At 39.1% G+C, this 17,823-nt stretch overlaps 9 protein-coding genes and 2 non-coding genes across 11 annotated transcripts; 3 read left to right on the top strand and 8 right to left on the bottom strand.

Moving 5' to 3' along the window:
* Positions 1 to 468: 468 nt before the first annotated feature.
* SPE2 (adenosylmethionine decarboxylase SPE2) lies at positions 469 to 1,641 on the bottom strand (the record flags this gene model as incomplete). Its single annotated transcript, XM_018130204.1, has 1 exon — positions 469 to 1,641. One exon carries the CDS (start codon positions 1,639 to 1,641, stop codon positions 469 to 471), a length of 1,173 nt encoding a protein of 390 aa, XP_017985700.1.
* Positions 1,642 to 2,037: 396 nt separating this feature from the next.
* Positions 2,038 to 2,114, bottom strand: AW171_hschr2218. Its single transcript, XR_001930072.1, has one exon. It is a non-coding gene; the product is annotated as an HBLSNR86 (small nuclear RNA).
* Positions 2,115 to 3,141: 1,027 nt separating this feature from the next.
* HSH49 (U2 snRNP complex subunit HSH49) lies at positions 3,142 to 3,753 on the top strand (the record flags this gene model as incomplete). The annotated part of the gene is made up of 1 exon (XM_018130205.1): positions 3,142 to 3,753. One exon carries the CDS (start codon positions 3,142 to 3,144, stop codon positions 3,751 to 3,753), a length of 612 nt encoding a protein of 203 aa, XP_017985699.1.
* Positions 3,754 to 3,827: 74 nt separating this feature from the next.
* Positions 3,828 to 5,288, bottom strand: GNT1 (glucose N-acetyltransferase; the record flags this gene model as incomplete). Its single annotated transcript, XM_018130206.1, has 1 exon — positions 3,828 to 5,288. The coding sequence occupies one exon, from the start codon at positions 5,286 to 5,288 to the stop codon at positions 3,828 to 3,830; it is 1,461 nt and encodes a 486-aa protein (XP_017985698.1).
* A 241-nt stretch (positions 5,289 to 5,529) lies between these two features.
* On the bottom strand, positions 5,530 to 10,164 carry RKR1 (ubiquitin-protein ligase RKR1; the record flags this gene model as incomplete). The annotated part of the gene is made up of 1 exon (XM_018130207.1): positions 5,530 to 10,164. The coding sequence occupies one exon, from the start codon at positions 10,162 to 10,164 to the stop codon at positions 5,530 to 5,532; it is 4,635 nt and encodes a 1,544-aa protein (XP_017985697.1).
* A 205-nt stretch (positions 10,165 to 10,369) lies between these two features.
* On the bottom strand, positions 10,370 to 10,442 carry AW171_hschr2214. The gene has a single exon. It is a non-coding gene; the product is annotated as a tRNA-Ala (tRNA).
* A 369-nt stretch (positions 10,443 to 10,811) lies between these two features.
* Positions 10,812 to 11,456, top strand: SBA1 (Hsp90 cochaperone SBA1; the record flags this gene model as incomplete). The annotated part of the gene is made up of 1 exon (XM_018130208.1): positions 10,812 to 11,456. The coding sequence occupies one exon, from the start codon at positions 10,812 to 10,814 to the stop codon at positions 11,454 to 11,456; it is 645 nt and encodes a 214-aa protein (XP_017985696.1).
* Positions 11,457 to 11,642: 186 nt separating this feature from the next.
* Positions 11,643 to 12,506, bottom strand: AW171_hschr2212 (glucose-6-phosphate 1-epimerase; the record flags this gene model as incomplete). Its single annotated transcript, XM_018130209.1, has 1 exon — positions 11,643 to 12,506. One exon carries the CDS (start codon positions 12,504 to 12,506, stop codon positions 11,643 to 11,645), a length of 864 nt encoding a protein of 287 aa, XP_017985695.1.
* A 287-nt stretch (positions 12,507 to 12,793) lies between these two features.
* Positions 12,794 to 14,350, bottom strand: PRR1 (serine/threonine protein kinase PRR1; the record flags this gene model as incomplete). Its single annotated transcript, XM_018130210.1, has 1 exon — positions 12,794 to 14,350. One exon carries the CDS (start codon positions 14,348 to 14,350, stop codon positions 12,794 to 12,796), a length of 1,557 nt encoding a protein of 518 aa, XP_017985694.1.
* Positions 14,351 to 14,921: 571 nt separating this feature from the next.
* APN1 (DNA-(apurinic or apyrimidinic site) lyase APN1) lies at positions 14,922 to 15,998 on the bottom strand (the record flags this gene model as incomplete). The annotated part of the gene is made up of 1 exon (XM_018130211.1): positions 14,922 to 15,998. One exon carries the CDS (start codon positions 15,996 to 15,998, stop codon positions 14,922 to 14,924), a length of 1,077 nt encoding a protein of 358 aa, XP_017985693.1.
* Positions 15,999 to 16,494: 496 nt separating this feature from the next.
* On the top strand, positions 16,495 to 17,778 carry AW171_hschr2209 (HBL206Cp; the record flags this gene model as incomplete). Its single annotated transcript, XM_018130212.1, has 1 exon — positions 16,495 to 17,778. The coding sequence occupies one exon, from the start codon at positions 16,495 to 16,497 to the stop codon at positions 17,776 to 17,778; it is 1,284 nt and encodes a 427-aa protein (XP_017985692.1).
* Between the last annotated feature and the right edge of the window lie 45 nt (positions 17,779 to 17,823).

Raw genomic sequence — 17,823 nt, 5'->3', positions numbered from 1 at the left:
GACAGACGGAAACGTGACGCCGCGTAGAAGTTCGTCCTCTGTCCAAATATATGGAACAAAAAGCCATGATCGTAGAGCCGAGAGCAAAAATTACACTTAGACTTTGTGCAGGGATGATCTGGTGAGTCCTCGTGTGTCAGGAGGTACCATTGGGATACAGTGGTAACCGACGAACTCCGTCGCATTGTTAGGCGGTAGTGGGGTGTACGGGTTCCTCTAGTATGGCTTTATACACTTAATGGTTAACGTTAGCACAAGTGAGGAAAGTGGGTGAGCAGGAGGAGGGACTCCTGAAGAGCCGGTTTTTGTATGCTTTAATTTGATTGTGATAATTAAACGGATAGATTTTATACAGTCAACACTATTTATAAGTAAACCTATACTCATCCATCGAATTTGTTCAAATAGGTGGATAGTGATTTTGTGAACTACGATACATACGGTATTCAGTAGTTGGATTACCAGGTGCTACTCAGCACGGGTGTATCTTATGTAGACAAGGTGGTAGTCGTCCAAGTACTGAATAACCTTATCTTTACGCTCGTAGTTAGGGACCTCATCTAGTAGTTCGGTGTGGGATAGAAAGTTCTCATTTAACGTGTTCTTGGCGAAGAATGTTAAACAAAAATCAGTAGGGCAAAATATGCTGGTAACTTTGTTGACTATATCCAACTGCGTCTGTGTGCCTGCGGAAATTTCAGCAACTGGTAGGTTGCTTTCGAAAGAGGCGTAAGACCAGTCGCATTCAGGAGTGATATGGGTATTATAGTAGTACTTTTCGTCTATCATCATATTAGCAGAGTAGCCGCATGGAGTAAAGGCAAAGGAGTCTTGGATTAGCTTTGAATTGGTCTTGTTGTCATAGATGGCGTCTAATTTTGTGATTTTGGTCATTTGGTTGCCCACAGTGTGTCCAGATTCGCCTTCGGTGACAGTTGAACCGGCACTGGGTGTTCTGTCGTAATAGAATTTTTGAGCAACCTTTGGGTCTAGTCCTGTCATGAGGATTTCAAGCGTCTCATCTTTATTTTCGGGGCCTACCTGCGTTTCGAGATCCTTATTAGTTTCAGTCACATACAACTTCCAATGGTTGCATTGGTCGCTGGGGCCAATAACATAAGAACTGCCAGAGGTGAAAAATCCTTTTAAGTAGTTAACTTCGTCAGACCAGCTCCGGTGGACAGATAGCTGTTTATGAGGGAACATGAAGCATCTCCTAGAATAGAACACCTTGTAAGGGCTATATTTTCCTTCAACTGGGTGTAGGAAATCCCACGAAAGGACCTCAGTCACTGTACGTAGCAACTTTTCGAGGCATAGCAAGGTCGTTGTCGTACCACATGTCTTTAAAGTTAACTTGTGGTCAAATACAAACATCGACGATTCGCTTAATAAGAAAGCATCCATCTTCGCAGTTTTCTTAATAGACAAAACCTTACATTTCATTAGATCCAACATTTCACTCCAGTCGTCTAGAGATATAGAACGCAAACTTTTCTTGTTTGGAATAGACGCTTCATTGGGATAGAACCATATTTCTAAAAGCTTCTCTGGGCCCTCGAACGCATTTGTAGAGTCTAGATTAACAGAGAGTTCATGGTTGATGAACGAATGCTCTGCGTCCTGATCCATAGTAGTCATTATTTTAACTATTGGTTTCCGTAATTTCTGCGATGGTTTTTAAGCTTCCAAAGTAATACAGAATTTTTAGCGGTTAACGATCCATCAAAAGCTTTGTAAGTTGCTTTTATAATTAGTGCACGTTCACAAGAACTGACAGCGAGCTCCTTAAATGAAATGTCCCAGTCTCTACCTGAATGTTGGCGGAAAACAAGGGTCCGACTTAAGATTTCTATAGAACGGTTTTATATGGCGATGGTGAAAATTTTTCATAAACATATAATTCACCGAGAGTTAAGAATATTTCAGATATAAACGCTCTATTAGGTCGTTTCTACTGTGTTAGCTACCCCTACACTCGTCATGTCTACGGACGGCAGAGTTATAGTTTTTTTTTATATAGTCATTTCTAGAATGTGTCGCCCGATTATGAAACTCAGCACTATTACAGCGATCAATAGATGAGCGATTAAACGGGACATTTTACTTTCAGACAACGGTCAAGCTGAAGGGACAGCATGTAGTGAATACTCTAAGCAACGCTTGCATAGATGAAAACCCTTCCTCCCTAACACTAGATGAACCTAATTGAAACTTTATAAAAATCACGGCCATAATCAACGTCAGGACAAATGACGACATCTGATGAGCTAACACCGGATGTTGTCAATGCCGAAAACAGTATCTATGGTATGAATACATCTCCGTAGAAAAATGCAGAGCTCCCTGAGCACACAGAAGATCAGATCTCTCGCAGCAATGACTAGGCGAACCACTACCCCTTTAACTATCAATGCTATATGGAAGCGAAACACATCAATAGCAAACAGATCGTTGTTCAAGGTGAAATAAAGAACTTATCTCGGCGCCAGGCTGCTTTTGAAATCCGACATAGTTCCTAGGAACCATTCTATGAAAACAGTGAGGTAGATTTCAGCGGAAAGTTCACAGTAACAGTATACCATCGGTTAAAAGCAAACACTTCATAACTGAGATAATAACTGCGCTGGTATAGTATCATTTTCAGGACTCTATACTAGCAATCACGTGAGATTTAAGTTAGCAAAGTAGCAAAACAGTACAACAGGTAGATCAACAGAAAGATATTTCAATTCACTACTGAGCGCTAAACCCTTAGTTGGCGACATGGTCTTTGTTACTTGTTAACTAAAAGGATTGAGTACTTGGAGAAGTTCTTACAAGCTGATTTTTTTTGTAATTTATCACCAAGTGCGGGTAACCGCCTTTACTAATATTCAGCAGTCGTTGTAAGGGCATTGGTTTATAACATCCCACTGTAGTGCTGCAGGATTGGTTTGTGCTGTATTGTATAGTATATTAATGTTATCATCTCAGTGTTGGGAAATCTGAGTGAAACTAAAAATTAATTGAAGACGTCAGGCGTTTCAATAAAGAGTACCTGGTCTACGATTACAATCAGGAATCGAATTGGTGTAAATACTGTTTGGCTGGTTTACTTCATGCTTTGGGTTGTTCAGCAGTTTAAATTTCCTGTTTGTTATGGATCAGAATAATTCGTGTACTATATACGTTGGTAACCTTGATAGTGAGGTCACAAAGCAATGCTTGTATGAGTTGTTTGTCCAAATGGGACCTGTTGCGCGTATAAGGTACCCCAAAGATAAGGTTAAACAGGAATATCAGGGCTTTGCTTTTATAGAATATTACAAGGAGAGTGACTGTGATTTTGCCATTAAGTCTTTAAACAACAACGTGAGTCTGTATGGTAAGGTGTTGAAGGTCAGAAGAACTTTGGAGAATAACAAGAATATTGCCCCAATAATTACAGGAGCCAAATTGTTTGTGAAGAATTTGGATAATACAGTTGACCTCCAACTGCTGCAGAAGCTATTTGGTAAATTTGGTCGAATGCCTCTCCAGCCTGAGATTTTTACGTTGAAAGGCGGAACGTTGAGGTGTGCATATGTATATTACACAACATTTAAAGACTCGGATCAAGCCCTGGCAAAACTTAATAACCAAATTGTGGCTAACAAAGTGATATCTATCGACTATGCGTTCAAAGATGGAAAACCCGGCGAAAAGCACGGTGATGAGATTGAAAGATTACTTGATGCGGAGGCTCAAAAGCATGGTGTGCTAGACAGGTAATGGATGGAATACGCTGCATAACTGAATGATAACTAACTGAAGTGTTATCTGCAAATTTCCTTAAAAATTCATAATTAGATATTGCATATCTGTTTATCTTCGAAATATTTCTCGTATACGTTACTCCATAGCTTACAGAGCTCCTGTTTGTTCTCCTGATTTACGGCCACGCCGTCTAGTGAGCATTTTATGTCATCGGCAGATCCAAATGTCCATGGTTTACCCATTGGATAGTCGCTAAAGTGTACGTATTTAGCTTTCGATGCGATAGTTTTGAGGTCTGGCTGGGACTCCTTCCCAGTAATGTCATTAACTTTGTAGCCCAGCATATCATTCTTCAGATGTGGATGTAGCTGTTCCCGAAGAAGTGATCCGGATAGAATATTGTATCTGCTGTATGGCAAAACTAGTATTTTGGGTATAAATCTAGTCTTATGTTCCCTGAACGAAAGAAACTGGTCATGAATTATCTGCTGTAAGTTGAAAATTCTTTCATTTATTACATCCATATCATATTCTGTCTCAGAAACCAGGGCATGCGGCAGTACACTCTTCTCGATCATGTAATAAATATTTGATGGCTTGATGACCATAATATTACTTGCAAATATGACGCCATTCTTCTTACTTTTGAATAAAGAACCAAATAACTTTGACTTTAAAGAGGAATATTTGATGACATCTTCGATGACACTTTTGGAATTGGAATATATGGAATGGGGAAGATTTGGCAGGATGTTGTAGATACTCTGGGAAGCAGAGATCCTGCTCTTTAGGTCATTAAGATATGAAGGATCAATAGTAGACCGTTTTTCCTTCGAGATATCCTTTGCAGCTTCCTTCAAATCGTCTTCCGAAAAGAGCCAGTAAGATATTGGTGCTGCGAATGTTATATGCTCTGGTAGGAAGAACAACTCATCCATGTTATCATTAACAACACTATCGCTATCCATATAAATTACCCTTTCATACTCATTTTGCTTGAATACCAGCAATTTTGTCAAACTCTCACTGTATGAGGTGAAGTCTCCAGGCTTTATAAGACTATCAACTGTCTTAATAACTACCCTGTCTGGTGCTATTTGCGATAGCTTTTTACACATAGACTGCACCTCATGATACTTTTCGTACTGGGTATCAACTAAACTGCTTGACAACAACAAAAGCAAATCAGCCTTCGTTCCGAAGGTTATAAGGTTTTGGAATAACATCAGGGTATTGCACAGGTAGTTTATATTAGTAGCATAGTTCACATATGCATATTTCTTCCAATCAATTGCCTTACCTGATTTTTCAGCGTTCGCAATAGCATAGTTATAAAGATTGTCAATAGTCTGAGCTGGGATCTGTTTAATATTTAATGGATCATAGACATTTAACATATCAGAACTCTTATGTTTGAAGTACTTCTTGTAATATATGAACTCTTGCTTGAGCTGAAATTGAATAATCCCATCATAAATCACCAATACCACAACAAACAAAATAACGGCCAGAGAAATATGCCTTGTTTGCCTCCGGGAGATAGCTACCATTTGAGATTCTAAAATATTTCAGTTTCACTAACAGTAAATGCCTTTGTCATGCGTTTTGCAGTTCGCTGTTTAATGGATCTTTAATGAATGTCGAGTTCCGCATTAATTATCGCCCTTTAAGTGAAGAACAATATAGTGAAATACAACAGGTACAAATAACAAAAGCACATGGATGTAATAAACTCGATGAAATGGTTTAAAAGGTATTTGTAAAGTGTAAGTTCTATCTAAATCTATATAATTAGCGTCTAAAAGGGATCTCGCCACGACAAAGTGGGCATGTGTTATTGCCTGATGACTTGAACCATTTATATAAACAAGCGCCATGAAATCTATTATTACAGGTAGGGCACACCTTATTGGGCAACTTTCTATCAACGGCATGTAAAATACAGTAGCAAATGGCACAGTCATCAAAGTTGGAAAATTGTAATTTGACGTTTTTAGTGAATAGCTCTAACGAGTCTATAATAGAACCTTCCATGCTCGAAATAACACGTTGTGTTGATAGAATCCAAGATTTCCATTTTTGTTCGTTAACACCAACCCGTGCGCCTTCTATAACTTGAATATTTGTCAATGGGTAGTTTGAGGGTAGTTTGAATGATAACTCTAAATTTTGATCATCAATCAGGTACTTTGCCTTAATCTCTCTCGTGATTTTGTTTATTTTAATTGTTAAACTGTCGTTTTGTTCAGTTAGCTTGCCTACTCTCTGGTTTACAAGTTCTAACTCATTATTGATTAATATCGGGGAAACCCATGTGGAAACAAAAGTGTCAATTTTAGTCTTCAGTGACCTATCTTTAATATTTAGCCACCAATGGCTTGGCGCCGCGCTAATATTGTTGAATACTTCGTAAAGAAGACTCACCATAAGTATTTTGCATTCTAAAGAAACATCTTCAGTAAATAGGGACTCTTGTAAAACGTCGTAATGGACTATCAACTCTGCTTTATTAGCGGATCTGAATTCGGGATCTTGTAGGTCTATCTGCTCAGAAATAAAATCTAGGAGGTCATCAATGAGCCCATGTTTCTTTAACTGATTGACATATTCATGACGTATGCTGTAGGAAACATCTTTGAAGTAAGATAAACAGATGTGCCAGTACCATAAGTACCTGATGAAATGAGCAGGATTCTCATGTTCAAGCAGATAGTGTGGCATATTGTTAATCAGCTTCTCTATCAGGGATTCTGGTAACTCTGCTGTCAAGTTTAGTGTATCTGATTCTGAACCTAGATTGCTCTTCTTTAATTCATATTCTATCACAAATTCCTGTTGCTGTGCTAATATTAACCTCCGCAGAACAGAAATTGCAGATCTTAACAAGCACAAGTCATTAGATTCAGACAAAGCCATATCCATAAAAAGCTGGAAATGAGGAGTGAAGCTCTTTTCTGGAAAGGCTGACAAGACTATATTCAAGTTATTGTAGAAAGCGATAGGGGGCTCGTTACCGTTAATTTCCGTAGTATTAAAACCCATCTGAATTATAGCTTCTTGGACCTCCTCAATATTATTGGACCATGTTGTATCATCTATTTTATCTTCTGCAACCAATTTTGCTAAAATTTGGTATAGTTTTAACACCGCAATGCCTAATTCACTTAGAAATAAAGTGTCTGGAATCTGGCAAAGACTTAGGCTATCTACTAGAAGCCTCACCGCTAAATCACAGAATGTCTGGCTTTTGCTTTGCACTGAAGGATACCTCAAAAATTCTATTACCATCATCACCAATGCCAACCTTACCTCAGCGAATGAATCATCATAACAATAATCACTATCTAGCCAGGAATGGATATTTGAAACAAGCATATTAAGTCTTTGAGCGGATACTGGCTCAGCTGTCAAATCCTCATTGTCAGTCTCAACCCGCACTAGAGTAAGATATAATATGATAATATTGGTTGACTTTATCACAGATGTCTGACCTTTTAGTCCAATTAATTCGGCCGCCAACATATTTCTTGTCCTCGCTAAATTTGCACTATCTACACGAAATTTTGTAGTGGAGCCCAATAAAGTTGCAGCAAACAACCTTTCGCTATATGAAGCGTTTGTAGCTCTTACTATATCCTGGATAAACTTGTTGGAATTGAAACGTTCCTCATATTCAGTGAAGGAGGTAGAAACGAAAGATCTTTGCAGTAAACTTCTGAGGATTCTGCAATTATAAAATATAACAACTGGAGAATTATGTCTCGAAACAAGCCAATTTAAAATTTTAGAGTCCGAAAAACCTTCAATTATTGAAATAAATATATCATGCGGATCAAAGTGTAAATGCTGCCTGAATATTGTATTCTGAAAATGCCAAGACGACTCTCTTGACTTAGGATTTATAGAGCGATAATGACCCTCCAATTCGCTCATCATTGTAAAGAATAATAAAAGATTATCATCTTGCAAGTCTGCACGCGTAGATACCAACGAATGTAAGAAGAAAGCGTAATTTAAACCTTTATGTGCCTGCTCAACATCAAATTTGTCCTCGGGTGAAATGTCCAATAGATGTATAACTACATCTGATGGGCCATAAATTGCAAAACTATGATCGAGTTTTGGTACGTAGTTGATAAATGCCGCACCGATGTCAGAAGGAAATAACTCCGTTACGACAGTATTATTTGCATCAATTAATCTTAAAGCATAGTTAATCAGATCATCAGACTCCCCAATCTTTCTGGAACTAGCTTCAAACAGTACTGACTTAGCGACACGCTTAGCAATATTGTTGTTCTCCTTTACAAGGGGTAATAATAAACTCATAACCTCCTCTATTAGAGATTTGGGGAGAGTATTATGAATTTCATCTAGGAAGGATGTATTCTCAAAAATCTCGAAGTAGAATTCACTAGGAAGCTTCATTAAGCTGGAAGCAAATGGAACCATATTACCAGATGACAGAGCTCTGTAGTAAAGTTTCTTTAAGACATTCTTAGACAGTAAATTTGAGTGAAAAACCTGTTTATCATTGAAATCGTATGTTCGAATATATTCATCAATGAACTCAATATAATCAGGAGAGGAACCAGATAAAGCGTGTAGTATGTCACGAGAAAGGTTATCAATGAGTGAGAAAGCTTGACTCTTACTGATATCCAACTGCTTAATAACTATAATATAGTCTGAAAAGATAGAAAGCGTAGTATCATCTTTTGGGTTATCTAAAAATCTTGATTTCGAGTAGTCAGACAGTATCTTTGACGGAAGTTCAAGCCTAGATTCATTCATAAATATGGGTAACTGATATGCAAAAGCATCTACCTCTTCTTTTGCTAAAGTATTCCCTGAGTTAATAATCCTCTGGAATATGCGAAGACCATACTCTATAGAATGATCGTCACCATTTTCTAATGTACCGAGGACGAGCTTTGCCAAGTTTCTTACGGACTCCTTATTATTTGAATTAGAAAGTAAAACTGTCAGCAAATTTTCAATATAAATTGCGTCCTCATCTTCGATATCCTTAGCAGTTGTTATTTTATTTTTAATTTCCTCCGATAGAAGCTCAACAGGAAAAACTTTCATTAGTATATCGACCAAAGTAGGATAATCTCCAAGACGTTTCGCATGAAGGAGCATAATGGCCTCCTTTTGTGCGGTCAAACGGGTTTCATGATCTTCAGAATCTTGGACTACAGCCCAATAATGCTTCCAGCACTCAACCAGTAGTTGCTCACTATTCCTGTCCTGGAGTTTTCTTCCAAATTCCTTTTCAACATGCTTTCTCCAAAGAAGTATCCAATCCGTAAGATATGAGAAAACTTTACATCCTTTGTATAATTCGTACAGCTTAGGATAATAACTCGATTCTGAAACCTCCGTAGAGAGAAGAAGGAATTGAAATGCAGTAGTCTTAAAAGATTTGCTACGCGACCATATCCGGCCGTCTTGGAACCTGTTTAGATTTACAAGAGTTGAAACCATCCTAGTTAGCAGCTGGGAGACAAATATTATATTCTTACTGTTAATTTGTGCCATAAACTTAAAAAATGTCTTCACAGCCATCTTGAAAACATCCTCATTGTTCTGGAAATCACCATTCTCCATCAACACATCCATTAATTGTAGAATAGCTTGATATGCCTTTATGCTACCATTGTTTTTAAAGCTTAGCAATTTCCAAAGGCTTTCCGTAGAAAGAATCTCATAGTAAACATCTTTGTGTGCTTCAACGCCTTCTCTGCATGCCTTCAACAAATGGATCAATAACAATATAGAACCGGTGACAACTCGGATATATCTCAGTTCAGCATCTTTCTTAGCTACGTATCTCTCATCCGAGAGAGTGCCTTCGCTTTCTACAACAATAACTTCCCGAACATAGTTGAGTATTTGCTCGGGAAACAATTTCCACAACGCCTGGATTTTCGATACATCGTCGTTGAAACAATCCAATAGGTTGGCAGATGTGCTCCTAGAAACGGATATATCTATATCATAAAGTCCCGAAAGCAGCAAAGGAATAAAATCCTTCAGGTATCTCGTACCGTCTTTTTTCAATAACTTAATCAATCGAGTGGTAATTTGGTGCGCAGCACTCCGGATAGACTTCAAATCATTCACAACCATCTTCGCATACATCTGAGACCAGCAAAGGCACAGTATATCATCCTTTAACACATGCTTATCTGTAGATGGATTCTCAATTAACTGTAATAACTCGGCCAATGCCTTCTCTTTGGTAGTATCATCCCTTTTTAGCAGTGATTTAAATATAAGCTGTAATTCGCTAGACCGCAAGCTTGAAATATGAGCTTGATCTGGAATCCCATCAAAATAGCTGAGCGCTACTTTAACACCATTATTTCCTAGTCCTGTTCCTGAGGAATACTGCTGAAACGTATTCAAACCAAACGACATATTCGACTTAACTTCACAGACTACCTAACAGAGAACTGATTGTAAAGTATCTAGCAACCCTTATTTATATAACTGCCTGCTAGCATTCAATTTCTAGTGAATGAGGTATCTTTATCAATCGATATCATATACTTTATTTATATCCTCGTCAAATATATTTTAACTTCGTACATCATTCAGCAATAAAAATTATTTGCAAAAATATTGGACGAGACCGGAATCGAACCGATGACCTCTCCCATGCTAAGGGAGCGCGCTACCAACTACGCCACACGCCCGTACTGGATAACTGATAGGTTATGTATATATTATGATACAAATTGACCCTGTACGGTTGCTGATTAGATCTGAAACGCAAATCTTGTTTATGAACCCTTTGCAGAGTAGTGATTTACACGAAATGCAAAGGAAAGCATTGAACCCGAAGCTGAAATACGTATTTTCTGTAAAATTACAATGGAATATCGTAGAACTTTCTGTCCTGTTCTATATATTTTTCACTTTTCACGTTAAAACAATTAAAATTTAATAACCCCCAAGTGGAAAATAACGCCCCCCAATTTATATAGCTTGGAAAAAGACACTAACAGCTTAATAGAATTGATTTCACTGTCACTATTAATATCAGTTGTTTCACTATCTACACCATGAGCAAATCAATTGTACCAGAAGTCCGTTGGGCACAACGTTCTAGCGAAAGTGATGAGGAGAAGAACTATATCTTATTAACCCTTTTAATTCCAGACTGTAAAGAACCTCAATTAAAGCTAGAACCTTCATTTCTAGAGTTTACAGCAAAATCATCAGGCCATACAGGTGATCAAGAACCTCATAATTACAACCTACATATTGATTTCTACAAGGAGATTGATCCTGAGAAGTCTTTGCATAAAATTGCAAATGGTAGAGGTTATTATTTGAAATTGGCTAAGAAGGAACTAGGTGTAGAATACTGGCCAAGGTTAACAAAGGAAAAATTAAAGTACCACTACATCAAGACCGATTTCGACAAATGGGTGGATGAGGATGAGCAGGACGAGGCTCAACAACAACCTGATTTAGCTGGTATGGAAGGACTAGAGGCTCTCCAAGGTCTGGGCGGCATGGGCGGCATGGGCGGTATGGGCGGTATGGGCGGTATGGGCGGCATGGGTAACGCCGATGCCCAAGCTCAACTTCAACAATTGCTACAACAGTCAGGTGGATCTCTAGGTGCCGATGGTATCGATGAAGAAGACGGAGCTGAAGACGAAGAGCAAGAAGAAGAGGAAATAGAAGAGATCACTAAGTAGTTGTTTTTATAGTTGTGTAAGTTTTTGTATCTACGCGGCACTGAACAAGTAAATCTATATAAATGTAAAGACTAATTGTCTAAACCAGTATTTGGATTTAAAAAAAAGCTGGGAGGCAGATACAGTTGCTGGCCGTTTTATTAATACAAGGTTTTGAAATTGAGCTTAAGAGTCCGTCTAAATATCTTATTTTAGAGTTTGAGATGCTAACCATTTACTTCCGGGTGGCAATTCAATGAAGTCATGAACGTGTCCTGGTTCCACGCAGACCATGTTTTGGTAGCCAGATTTTGGTTCGAAATCTGCCATGGAACTAGACTTTTGTATCCATGGGTTCCAAACAACAACGTCTGGTAAATTGTATCTCTCTACTACGTGTGCAGTGGCTCCATTCTCTATAACAGTGACATCCTTGGCTGTAGACACGTTCTTATAGATTTTATCTAATTCACCATCAAAGGAGATCAGCTGCTGCTCATCTTCGTAACTTCTGCTCAATAACTGGTCATACAGCATGGATCCCTGCAAGTTTACCACATGAGAGGTCTTAATGTCTTCAACGCGCAAGTAAGTGTGGAATAACCAGTTGAATTTCAATGTGTCTGAAGATGATGTGTTAACAACTTCAATCTCTGTTTTCAAGTGTTCCTCGCCTAGCTCGACTGTCAAAACTAGAGTATAGTCAAATGGCCACAAACTTGTCAATTCTGGATTAGCCAATTCTGGACCCAAGCCAAATTGGACCGTCGGAGGATTTTCTTTGGTTTGGCCTAGGAATTCCCATGTAGAGTTTCTTGCCAAACCGTGTTGGGGCAACTTGGATAAGTGTTCATCGTCTGAATTCTTGCCAAATACAGGGAAAACTAGTGGTATACCACCACGAACTGGCTTAGAGCCGTCTAATTTGGCAGCTGATGATAGCCATAATTTTTCTTTGCCATTCACAGTCCAAGAAACGATAGTGGCACCGTAATTTAAAATCCTAACAGCTGTCTCGCTGTTGGATGGATGGGTTAGAATAACATCTGAGTCAGTAGCTTCAATAGGCATAGCAAACTATGAGTTGTAATGTTTAAGTCTGTGTTTCTAGTTGTGGAGTTACCGTGTCCCCTGTGATGACTTTTAAGCCGGAAACAAATTGTTTCGTTATAAATTGGAATTATTCCCGCTTATATTTATAAGCGGTAATGGAATGAGAACCCTGACATTAAAGACATAGAGTAATATAATCAAGCTACCCTTGTAATTATATACATATGTATATATTGTATTCTGTTAAATATTGGTTTCTAGTAGTAAATGCAGTTTGTAGAGGGAGTAAGTGAGATGATCTCATTTTAATACTCCTTTAAAAACACCAGTTCTGAAGCTACACTACTAACATAGTCAGAACTGGTAATCGCCCCTATATCCCATCGAGTTTTCCTGCTAACAAGACAATTCTCGACTATCACCTTAGCGTTATGATCAACATTTGCAAAGGCTACCCATAGCCAATCTAACCGAGCTATCCTATGAGCTGTGGACCTGATTCTACTTCTGCGCTGCGATTCTGCAGGTAAAGGATCAAACGGTAATCGATCCTCTAATAGTGCATATAATATTACTCCTAAAGCCCACGTATCGCATAGTTTACCATCGTAAGGTAAACCCATCAGAATTTCAGGCGAAACATAATCCTCAGACCCACATCTTGTTGTACATAACTCATCTTGTTGGATTTTTTTACACAATCCAAAATCTGTAAGTTCTATTATGCTGTCTTCTGTGGACTCCTGCATTTTTAGAAGATCCTCCAGGGGATATTTCAAAAGCACGTTCTCGAGTTTCAAGTCCCTATGAATAACCATATTGCTGTGCAGGTACAGGATCGCATGTGCCAGCTCGGCGAAGATTCTTTGTATTAACCAATCAGGAAAACTTCTCAGCTTAGCCATTCCCAATAAGTCTCCCCCAGCACAGAAAGAAACAACCATTTTGCATGGTGGCAGTGTGTCCATGTCGCTACGACCGGTTAATGGCTGTTCGCTGCTTAGAAATTCAAGATCGTTTATTCCAAGCAGTTTTACAATGCAGTGATGGTTCAAATCCCTTAAAACGGATAATTCAAGAACGAGCGAGCTTTCTAATCTAGACATTGCATCCCTGGACTTGGGGTTGTGTCTAGTACTTTTTGATAATATTTCCGCGGGGTATCTAATATTCTTCACAGCCACATTTCTTAAATGTACTGGAACTCGTTTATCGACAGCTTCATACAGGTACACATCACTGAAATTTCCCGCTCCAATTTGTTTTACAGCCCTCCATGTTGCAACTTCTGTCCCATATGGAATTAGGTAAGCTTCTAAATAGTTAATATCCTCGGCTGCCAAGCCGCTCAAATGCTCTTCCCCCTGAACCCAGTCTTGTAGTAGCGGTGGGGAGTGTATATCGCTTCTGAAATAATATTGTTGGCGTGCTTTATGCGACGCAGCGCTTGGAGACGATTTGGTACGAACTTGAATATTCGTATTCACAACAAAGCACGATCCTCCATTATACTCCGATGAAGTTCTTTGAACCGCAGGATCCAAATTCAGAGTATTGGGCAAGTTGCATATAACAGGATTCGCGCTCCCCCCCTTTACTGCCGCTTGATGTGTTACTTCTTTAGCTACAACCGAACTATCCGATTGCCTAACTTTTGGGATATGCAACTGCGCTCCCTCAAATTCCTTTATCTCAGTAGCAGATTCTGAAGGTATCAACGTAACAGGCTGAATTAAGGGCCCTTCGCATAAATCAGGTTCAGACCCGTCCCTGTACTGTAACTCTAACACATCATTATTGAGATGTACAGATTCATCAGATTCATCAGAGTTTACACTCTGAGGTAATTCCTCCGCTTGCATTCAGAATGCAAACGTGCGTCGATTATACCAACTGAAGCTATAATCAACCAGTGAATCAGAAGTCTGCTTATGAGCTTATCTGTTTTTCAGGTACAAATCCCAGCTAAAATCTGAGTATCAAGTGAATGCGGAAGTTCAGACTCACAGCAAACAATAGAACTTTATAAGGTAATAAGGAGCAACAATAGCCGACACAGTAATATGCTAGTAGATTTTGTGAATCTTCTTTAGGATTTCGCGTTCTTCTTAGCCTTGTAGATTAGAGATTGTTTTTGACTAGAATATCGAATTTACTTCCAATAATAAAAAAGGAAGGCGCGGATATTCCTACAGAACCTATAATTAACGTCTGATAACAAAAGGATGATCATATTGCGCAATAGGCACCCTATATAACGTATTAAATGCAGTTATTTACTCATACCGCATTCTATCTAAACTTCCACTATTCAGTATCTACATAACTATCGGATAGTGAGGAGAAGACGCCTGTTAAAGACGATGACTTCGGTAATAGGTTAGGAATTTTTCTAAGTTTAGATGTGTGGTCTAAACAGGCATTAGGCAGCTATCAATTCTTGGACCGCTTGCTACGTTTCATCTGAGACATAATGTCAGAACCTGGCAAGGAACGTTTTTTAGTAGATTTATCCATCTTGGCCTTTTTCTTTTCTACTTTGGCGGTGAACTCTTGCCTGGACTTTAACCCCCTCTTTGAGAGATTCTCGGACTTTTGCGAGTAGGCCTTGTTATCTTCTTCACTATCTCCTAAGGTTTCTAGCCACTCTAGCAGTTTAATTTCCTCACCGTACCCCTCGTCTTCCTTCTGTGGTGTCTCCAGGATTATAGGAATACCTTGAAGGGATTCAGTTTTTGCTATGATCTTGAAAAGCTCTAAGCCTAGAAATCCCTCGCCCAAAAGTTCGTGCCTATCAAGGTTAGCGCCAAGGGAGGCCTTCGAGTCGTTTAGATGCAGGCTGATAAGGTACTTCATGCCGATTATGGATTCGAACTGCTTCCAGAAACTGTCAAATGAATTGCGGTCACTGATATCGTAGCCCGCAGCGTATGTGTGACAAGTGTCCACACACACTCCAACGCGGTCCTTATTCTCTACCATGTCAATAACCGCTTTCAGATCGTGCAGATTAGAGCCAATGAGACTTCCGTGGCCTGCCATGTTTTCCAACACAATCTTCACAAAACTTGTCTCCTTAATGGCTTTGTTAATGTAACCTGCGAGCTGTTTAATCTGAGTGCTATGATCTCCCTGCAGAGAAGAGCCAGGGTGAAAGTTGTACAGGCCAATCCCTAGCTGCTCACATCTCTGCAGATCATCAATGAAGGCGCCGTATGCTTTTTCTGCTTTTTCAGGATCTGGGTTGGCTAGATTGATAAAGTATGAGCCATGAGGTAAAATATCCACAGCAGGATTGTACCCATACTTCTTGCAGTTTTCCTTGAACTTAGCGATTTCTTCTTTAGGATATGGTTTGGATACCCATTGTCTTGGTGATTTTAGAAACATAGCAAAAGAGTTACATCCAATGTTAAATGCGTTTACCACACTATTCGAGATCCCACCAGCAGCACTTACGTGAGCCCCGAACTTGTACTTAGATGTCGATGATCTTAGGTATGCTGACATTATACCTCTGAATATTCCCTAGTAATTCCTTTACTCATATGTCATAGCTTTAGCAACATCTTCCTCTTGTCGTTTAGAAGTACATCCAGGAATTTTGTTCTTTTTGCATGTTCGCTGTATTGAACAATTTATTATGCAAGAGAAGCGCTTACATAATTCCTTCTTTTGGGTAATTAATTTTTTTGCATAATACCACAATGGGAAGCTTTACATCTTTAACAATTATACGCATTAGGGATGACAATTTTGATTTTTTTACTCAAGAGTTTGTTCTATGTGTAAGTTTTTAGTACGGATTTTTCTGTGAGATTCCTATCTCCTTTATTAGACTCATCATTATTATTTTTGATGAGTATTGTTGTTAAGCATCTTCGATGACTTGCCAGTTATATGGCAAAGCGAATTTGACAAAAGGCAATGTAATGCAATACTTTGGCAGAAATTTGTCGGTTTTTGAATGCCAAGGTTTTTTCAGTAGCTAGCTTAGCTTGTTGGTATGGAGCACCTAAAAAGTGAGCGTGATCAGCGCCTAAGAAGCCCTGGGCGCGCGATGAGCGACGCAGAACGTCGAGCGGAATTTGGAACCAGTGACGGTAGGATAGAAGATAGTAGACAGGGCAGTACCCAGAGGCCGGTTGCAGAAACTGCTTCGAGAGTTCCTCGAATTTCGCTGCTATTATGCGATCCAATTGCAGAGGCGGTGTCAGTGAATCCGATGGTTGAGAGGTTGGAGAATTCGTTAGAGCCTGCTTTTGTGTATCGCTCGAAAAGACTGATACATTTTCATGAGTGCTATCCGCAGTGCGAGTATAATAATCGTGGTGCTAGGTATGCGTTAAGTAAAGAAGAACAACCAGCGGAGAAGAAGCAGAAAAAGAACGTAAAGCGGCCTGAAGATGTGAGATTTAGAGGAGGTTTTTTGAGGAAGACCATGTTTCGTCACTATGATACAGAGATCCTGAAATACAGCCTTAAGAGAACCAGCGCAATAGACAAGTTTCCTAAGTTCGAGCAAGTTTTGCGAGATGTCAGGGAAATTATTGTAAACTATGAGATAATGTCTATTAACGCCCTGGGGCCGTATCTAGATGGCAAAGCACAATCTTTAGGAGATGACGTGAAGCATTTCCGCACTATAATTGCTTTGAAGAAAGAACAGAGAGAAAATCATGTATCTTTGGTCTTTGGAGTTAACCCTGATGATGTTAAAGACAAGAAAGACGTTTTTCACTTCTCCATTATTTCGAGGAAATGTGAGCATAACGACGCTGCTGCAAATCTAACCAAGGGATGGCTACACTTGGTAGCCAACTATGAATTGGCGTTGTTGTTAGAATTTATCTTTGGAGATATAGATGAGAACATATGGGCTAATGACGAACTGCTTAGTTCCGAAGTGGCAAACGATCCTAAAAAGAGATACCAATCTAGGATGAGATCTCGATACAAGGGTGCGATTTTTATTACAGTTTATACTTCTCGTAAGTTGAATAAGGAAGCACCAGGTTTTTCTGAAGTGGATGGTGAAGATGATGCATCCCCCGACTCCCCTTCTGTCAGCAGTATTAACTCAAAAATGAAGGTGAAGTGTAAGACATTAAGACTAAAGGCTGCTTTATATGATCAGATGTTATCTTATAGAATAGGAATTACCGGACAACCCTCCCACTCATTAGTAAAGGCAGATAAACTGAAATGGATTATTGAACATTCTTTGGCGGCATATTCGTGGGTGAACCCAGCCAAAGCACCAATAGGAGGATATATCAGACTATTTTAACGTAAATTAATATATATCGTATTTTAAATATTGTAAATTAATATT

This window comes from Eremothecium sinecaudum, chromosome II, assembly GCF_001548555.1.
Source record: "Eremothecium sinecaudum strain ATCC 58844 chromosome II, complete sequence".
NCBI lineage: Eukaryota > Fungi > Ascomycota > Saccharomycetes > Saccharomycetales > Saccharomycetaceae > Eremothecium > Eremothecium sinecaudum.
The sequence above is the reverse complement of the archived record's forward strand: the minus strand, read 5'-3'. Positions and strand labels throughout refer to the sequence as shown.